Source organism: Arachis duranensis, chromosome 9 (genome assembly GCF_000817695.3).
Source record: "Arachis duranensis cultivar V14167 chromosome 9, aradu.V14167.gnm2.J7QH, whole genome shotgun sequence".
NCBI classification, from domain to species: Eukaryota; Viridiplantae; Streptophyta; class Magnoliopsida; order Fabales; family Fabaceae; genus Arachis; species Arachis duranensis.
In genome coordinates, this window is record NC_029780.3 from 116,898,520 (window position 1) to 116,905,846 (window position 7,327).

Here is a 7,327-nt window from a genome sequence, read left to right on the forward strand (position 1 = left end):
ATTATAAAATTAAAAATAATATAATAATTTAATTAAAAAAATATAAAAATTTAATTAAAAATTTAATAAAATTATAAAAATTAATACACTAATTAAACCTTTATTTCTTAGTCATTTCTTGTTATTCTTCAAAATAAAACAGAGGATTGAGAGAACTAAAAATGACTATGTCTAAATAATAATTCTGTGATAAAACATAACCTCTAAATAAAATAAAAATTACATTTAACCTACCTGCAATATAAATTTTAAATTAATAATTTAGTAAATTTAATTGCATTTGAATATTAATTTGTTTTTGGATATAAGATTTGCGGAAAAGGGAAAAGAGGCATAGATGGAGGGAAAGTCGGATCAGAAAAGAACAACAAGCTCCAAATAAAAATCGGGAGTGGATCGTCTCCAGTGAATAAAAAACTGGATGGTATGCAGTGTTTAATCTAACCATTCACCACTCTCTCTCTCTTATTTATTTCTGGTTCCACTATTAAAATCAAAGGTGAGAATTACACTGTATTTTGTCAAGTGTTAAAAAAACTGGAGAGGATCCATTTCCACAAAAATCTCTTTAACCAACATAAAACGCCAAATTCTGATTTTGCACTGCACTGCGTATTCTTCTCGCTCTTCAGAGAGAGAAACCGAAGAGAGAGAAAGAAGAAGAAGAAGAAGAAGCTTGTGGTGGTTGTTGGAAAAATGGACGCAGCTATGGGATTGATGAGGAGGATTCCGCCGAAGCACACAGAGACGGCTCTCTCTGCGCTTCTCAGCCTAATGCCTCACCACTCCTCCGATCTCCTCTCTCAAGTTGATCAGCCCCTTCAGGTAACCCTCTCTCCCTCTCTCTCTCTCTCTCCCTCTAGATTCTGAGAATTAGGTGCAGAAAATTTCAGGGGAAATGGGATTTTTATCAGTTTGCAGAATGGTTTGGTGACAAAAATAGTGTTTTTTTTAGAAGTTTATTTATTTATCCATAACTTTTTTGTGTGGCCATTTTGTTGTTCAAATTTTTAATTTTTATTTATTTATTCTAAAATTTCTGATGGCAATGCAGGTTATGTGTGATGTGGACTGTGGGAAGGAATTCATCCTGTGTGAATATAATAGAGATGCTGACTCTTACAGGTTGATTTTCTATGCTTGTTGCTTGTGTTGTTGTCATTGTGTTTTTTAAGTCTTTTGTTGTGAATCATGCTTCTTTCGTTCTCTTTGGTATTCTTATCTTGAATTTTATTTCCTTTGAGCAAAATCAGTTTCAGTTTGTTATCTTTTTGCCAGTATATTTATGGACAACTTATTCCTGAAATGGAGATCAAATTATCAATACAAGTAGCTAATTCATTAGATGGTTATGGCTAAAGAGTTCACTTCGGATTGCAGATCTGTAATTTGGTTCTGATGAAGTGTTCCCTTTCTGTTTTCTCTGTTAATATGTATAGTTTTTAGTTAAGGTTAAGGACAATGCTAAACTTATTTTATCCTGTTCCTTTCTGCAGATCACCTTGGTCGAACAAATACCATCCACCACTTGAAGATGGCTCCCTCCCTTCGTTAGAGTTGAGGAACCTTGAAATTGAAGCAAATGATATCTTTGCAATATATCGTGACCAGTGAGGTCCTTTACTTACCACGTCTTTTTTGGTTTATGTGTTTTCAAGATGTCTTGTTAGGATTTTTTTTTTCTATCTAGCAACTTATTCCCATACTTCTGTTTCATGTGAAAGAAAACCAAGAAATATGCTACTTATCTGAATGTAATCAGTTACTTATTTATGTATATTGTTTTAAAACAACATGCACCATTAATGGATAATGTCATAGATATTATGAAGGTGGCATTTCATCAGTTTATGTATGGGAAGATGACAATGATGGTTTCGTGGCTTGCTTTCTGATAAAGAAAGGTAAGTCTGTTATTTGATTACATTCTAATTTCTAATGGACTATAGTTGACTAGTTTTCATCCTTTTGATCTTTTTCTAACATGAAGTTTCCATAATTTAAGATGGTTCGAAGACAGGGCAAGGTCGCCGGGGCTATCTAGAGGAAGGAGCATGGGATGCTATACATGTTATAGAGGTAAAATGCGGGGTGTAAGACTAAGCTTTCATAGATGTTGTCTAATGAGCAGTGGAAAACTGAAAAAAAAAACTCTTATTCTAGTTTTAGTTTTTATATATATTGCAAGTTGATTTTAGTAGTTTCAGTCACACTCTTAATTATGTTAATATAGGTGGGACCAGAGGACGAAAACACAAATTATCGGTTAACCAGTACGGTTATGCTGACTTTGACTACAGATAATGAATCATCGGGTACTTTCAGTTTGTCTGGATCAATTAGGCGACAGGTAATTTCTATTAGAACTTGTTCATGTTAAACATTAGATTAGATCCAGTTAAGAGTTACATGGTTGTTGTTTAATGAAGCAATGATGATAGGAAATCTTTGCAAAGAGAATTTTCCAGAGTAATTCTAATCCAAAAAGTGTAATTTTGTGTGTACATGCACTTTCCTTGCTTTTTGCTGAAGTCATGCCTTTTCTCCTCCTACGTTTTAGATGAATATGAGGCTATCAGTTGCTGATGGACATCTTTCTAACATGGGAAGGATGATTGAAGAAATGGAGAGTAAGCTGAGAAACTCGCTAGATCAGGTACTTTCTGCTTAGAAAATTCAGCTGCATGTTTGCTGTACTCAATAGTTTAGCTTACTTTTATTTTCCTTGTTCAGATTATCACAGGAAGTTATTCAATTCAAGAGTTGTGTCCTTTGCTTTAGAATTTCAATCCATAATGCAACCTTAATATACTTTATCTTGTCAACAATCTTTTCAGGTATACTTCGGAAAAACAAGAGAAATGGTTTGCACACTGAGACCACCATCTGAAGTGGTGCAGCTTAGGATGCCTGAGAGCTAATGGCCACTACATGCAGATGAGAGACTATCTTTTCTTTATATGTTACAGCTTATGGGGTGGCAATTTGTGTCTTGCATTTGCAGTTCACAAGAAGTGCTGGAGATCAGGGATATCTTTAGTTTTGTGAAGGCGGCAGTTGTGATTAATTGCTGTTTTGGTGTGAGCTGTATTGTTTCTGTAATGAGTAGTATTGTGTTTGTGATTGATACTGGAATTGATCCCGCACAACACACACAATTTCTAAAACTGGTGACTATGGAATCACTGATAACTGATATGGTGTTTTCTGTAATTTTTAGCTTATTCCAAGTTAGTAGCTTTCAATATTTGAAGTATATTAGCCATATCATGGTCATTTATAGTCATTAATCAAGAAATTTAAGTGATGCTGGAGAAGAAATACATTTGACCAATTGTTTCTTCAATTCTTTTGTATGCCATAAATAAATCAAGGTGCTGCTCCACAATTAAATCAGGTAATTCAAAATTGTGCCGCACCAGAATAAAAACAGTGTGATTGGCTCAAAAATCAACTATAAAGGTCAGTAATGCGTAAACATATTTGTTCTTATAGCTACTTTATCCAAAAACGAATTTTTTTTCCAAACCGACCATCCCCAACCCAAATGTCAAAACGCTGAAACAAGGTTTTGAAAACCGGACCGGATTAGCTGGTTCGACCGAATTAACGGAAAATCGGCCATTGATCGATCCGGTTGATGCTAGAAATCGATCGCAAAAAACGGAAAAAACTCAGTTCTCTCTCACACGCGAAGGAAACCCTATCAGAGCTGCAGCCACCTTCAAGTTCCAAAACGCGTGCCAGCCCTCTCAAATGTCTACTCGGCCCTCTCAAAGGTCAAGCCAGTCGTCGTCGTCGGCCCTGATTTGCTAATTTTTCTGATTTTGTGAAGTTTGGTTTGCTTATGGCTTTCACCGGCGCACCTCAACTCAGTCGTGGACTTCTCTCATCGCCGTCGCTCACGCATGTTTGGTTTTCGTCAGCGTTTTTCTGCTTCGTCTCTGTTCTCTCTCTCTTTCTCGTAGCTTAGTCACTGTCACCGTTGGCAAGCCTCCATCCCTCCTCCACTGCTTCTTCAATTTTATTTTTGGGAGTTAATTTCTATTTTTCTGGATTTCATTACGTTGATTGTTGATTATTTTTTGGGTTAATTAGTTGTTTGATTATTGGTAATTTTCTTTGCTGTTCATTGTTGTTAATTACTGCTTCTTCAATTTTACTTTTTCTGAGTTAATTTTCTTTGCTGTTCATTGTTGTTAATTACTGCTTCTTCAATTTTACTTTTTCTGAGTTAATTTTCTTTGCTGTTCATTGTTAGAGCTGGATTGTTGTTGTTTTGTTCTGACCTCTGGTTAATTATTGTTGATTATTGATATTTTTTTGAGTTATTTTTGTGTTATTTTTTCTAATTCTGAGTTAATTTACTAGTTGTTGGCTTGTTGCCAAGTAAAATTAGTTAAACTTAAAAAATCTTGGTTTGTTATATTTTCTGAGCTTTGTTTGTTATTCTGATTGAGTTGTTGGGTTCCTGTTTTTTTTCTAATTCTTCTAATTCTGAGTTGTTGAGTATGCTCGGAATGAATGTGTGATTTATCTCTGATTTGATACTGGAAGAAGAGTTTTCAACGGATGATCTTGTTTTCCACTCAAAATCTGCTTTTTAGTTTTTATTTTTATTTTTAATGCTATATAGAATGTTTTGGATTCTGTAATTCTGAATTTTTGAATGTTATATTCAATTTTGTTATTTGGATTATCTTTATGATGGAAACAATGAACACTTAGTTGATGATTATGATTACTAATGAGTAGTATCTTTGTTTAATTGAAAACTTGTTTTTTAATTTTTAAATGCTATATTCAATTTTTGATTATATATATTAAATTTTTTTTATAATTTTAATGCATATTTAATTAAACCAGTTCGATTCCAATTCGACTCTATTTAGACCATTAAATCATTGAACCAATCACTCGACCGGTTTAATGACCGGTTTGATTCTCGCAACCTTGCCCTGAAAGTGTTAACATGTCAGCAACCTAAGATCACAAGAAGTCTCCCAAGTCTTTACAATGAAGGCTCCGACAACAAAGTTCCCATCTGAGTTTTTTAAGCTTTAGCTTCAGGTACAGCACTAGGACTGCCATCCATTATTAGGATTGAAATTTACAACACAAAATTCAGATTTAGAGTAACAAGGCTTAGAAAAATAGAAGAAGGGATGAGATAGACAATTGATTATTATGAATGCAAATTACAGCAGTAACAAACTTATTCTTCTCCACTTGGTGGTAGTCCTTATTTTCCCATGTAGTAATCCTTAGCCCAATCAGGGGGCTTCCGTTCTCTTCCACTCTTTCTCTCTCTTCCTTTCTCATTTTCAGTGCTTGCAACATCCACCTTCTCTTTTGTGTCAGTTTCATTATCAATTGATGTTTGCCCTGTTACCTCATCTACCTTCTCTTTTGTGTCAGTTTCATTATCAATTGATGTTTGTCCTGTTACGTCATCTTCAGTGTCGCTCTCATCATCTGAAAACACAATCAATCATAATTCCGATATCAACAACTAACCCTTAACCCAAAGTGGAATCAGCAACATAAAACAAACAATCTCATGATGTCCTATGTTTAAAAAAAGGCCAATTACACCAAACCATAAACCAATTTGAAGGTAATATAAGAGATAGACAAACGCAGTAATAACGAAAACAACAGTGAGCTTGCCACCACCAATTTCATGGGGTTTAAACCGGTTTAGCTAGATATTCTTACCATCAGCATTGTTGGTCGCTTCGGTATCCAGTTCCTCACCTCCACCCAAGCTCAATTTCTGGATAACAATTCAATAAGAGAGTTAGAAACTCGTCAAAACAGGGAAACAGGGAAAAAAAAAGTACTATAGTAATAAACTATCTTGAGTTATGATACATACAGAAAAATCGAAGTTGCCAAAGTCCATATCGGCTCCAACTGAAAGACAATATACAAATGAGAGCACTGGCAGAAAATTAAAAAAAAATGAACTCGAGTCCTTTGAAATTTTAGCAGAATCACTTACTTTTACCGTCTACGTCCACCTCGTCATGTTCATCCACCCACTTATCCCAATCAACTTTCAAAAATGCAGGAGGTTTCCCCCTTTGCTTCAACAATCTGTCCCACCATTTGTCCTCAGCCTTTGCAACTAAGTAGAAGATATTTCTCGAGCCGACACAAACCTTGCTATTCTGAAAAGAAAGATGAATACAAAATTAATACACAATTGTGTAAAGATATGACTATCAGAACAATTATAGGAATAGGTACTTCTTACATTTACATCAACCTTGTCAAACAGGTCAATGTCAATTTCGTAAGGTATCTTTTCTGCGTCAGTGGTCGCAGAGAAGAAAAACTTTCCTTCTGGCTCCAGTTTAAGCTTCACATCCTGGGCATCAGGCAACTCAACAGTTATGTATACCTCATCAGACCTCTGAGCCCACTTGACAGGAGGATGGCGGCTGCATTTTAAAATATCAAAGAAATTTAGGGACCTGAAATACTAATTTTCACTCAGTATAGTGATCCCAATACATAGGATATGCAGGATATGCAGGTTTTCACACAATATATACAAGCATCAAATGCCATTAACAGCACCAACAAGAGATCACTTGGTCAATACAGCATTCATACAGTAGCTGTATAAACAGTCGAATAAAATTGTACCAATACTGAAAATATTCAATACAATCACAAAATTGTGAAGCAAAACTTTAAAACATGATAGCACTCAAGTGTGAAGAAAATAGAAACATGCTGATCAACATTTAGGACAGAAATTCTACTCCGAAACAACATTGATTTAGATTTTCCCCTGATTATATAAGGTGGGAGGAGGGGGAAAAAACACAAGTTGAAGCTCAACGGAATTCATAACAATAATAAAGGATGAAGATAGCATAGATGAATGAAGCAAACAGAGCATATATAAATTGATAAATGTTGTTTTTCAAGCACTTTCTCAGGAACCAAACAACATGAAGGTAAAAAAATGAACCTCATGTTTGATTTTTGTGTGGAAAATGTAGAGGAAGAGCTAAAGAGTAGAAAGGTTGATTACAACTCTCTGATTTTTTCGGCAATGCTTCATTTATATAGCACCAATATCTCAATACATACTAATTAAAAAGATAGACCTTGAAATCACCACTTTACAATTTAAATGAGGAAATCCGGTTAATCCTTATCTAATATGATAGTTCCAAGGTAAACTATTCAGATTCAAATGGTATAAAAAAAATAATTTCAAAAAATACAAATGATAAATAAATTTTTAAAATATTTTAAAATGTAATAAAAATAATAAGATATTATATATACATTTTAAAAACAGATTTTT

At 34.3% G+C, this 7,327-nt stretch overlaps 2 protein-coding genes across 2 annotated transcripts; one reads left to right on the plus strand and one right to left on the minus strand.

The window, feature by feature from the left end:
• Positions 1-558: 558 nt before the first annotated feature.
• Positions 559-3,265, plus strand: LOC107467880 (probable F-actin-capping protein subunit beta). Its single transcript, XM_021131556.2, has 8 exons — positions 559-825; positions 1,055-1,125; positions 1,497-1,610; positions 1,822-1,904; positions 2,006-2,079; positions 2,234-2,350; positions 2,561-2,656; positions 2,838-3,265. Exons 1-8 carry the CDS (start codon positions 697-699, stop codon positions 2,919-2,921), a joined length of 768 nt encoding a protein of 255 aa, XP_020987215.1. The 5' UTR covers positions 559-696; the 3' UTR covers positions 2,922-3,265.
• Positions 3,266-4,823: 1,558 nt separating this feature from the next.
• On the minus strand, positions 4,824-7,083 carry LOC127739567 (co-chaperone protein p23-1-like). Its single transcript, XM_052254604.1, has 6 exons — positions 6,986-7,083; positions 6,260-6,446; positions 6,005-6,173; positions 5,879-5,916; positions 5,719-5,776; positions 4,824-5,475 (listed from the first exon to the last, which is right to left on the minus strand). The coding sequence occupies exons 1-6, from the start codon at positions 6,988-6,990 to the stop codon at positions 5,243-5,245; spliced, it is 690 nt and encodes a 229-aa protein (XP_052110564.1). The 5' UTR covers positions 6,991-7,083; the 3' UTR covers positions 4,824-5,242.
• Positions 7,084-7,327: the final 244 nt, after the last annotated feature.

Bases quoted from the DNA above. Each gene is read 5' to 3' on its own strand.
- LOC107467880 (XM_021131556.2), top strand. From the start codon at position 697: ATGGACGCAGCTATGGGATTGATGAGGAGGATTCCGCCGAAGCACACA. The intron at 1,905-2,005 runs GTAAGTCTGTTA...CCATAATTTAAG, and splicing joins TTGCTTTCTGATAAAGAAAG to ATGGTTCGAAGACAGGGCAA. The intron at 2,351-2,560 runs GTAATTTCTATT...CCTACGTTTTAG, and splicing joins CTGGATCAATTAGGCGACAG to ATGAATATGAGGCTATCAGT.
- LOC127739567 (XM_052254604.1), bottom strand. The intron at 5,777-5,878 runs GTATGTATCATA...ATTGTTATCCAG, and splicing joins TTGGCAACTTCGATTTTTCT to AAATTGAGCTTGGGTGGAGG. The intron at 5,476-5,718 runs GTAAGAATATCT...TTGTGTTTTCAG, and splicing joins AGCGACCAACAATGCTGATG to ATGATGAGAGCGACACTGAA.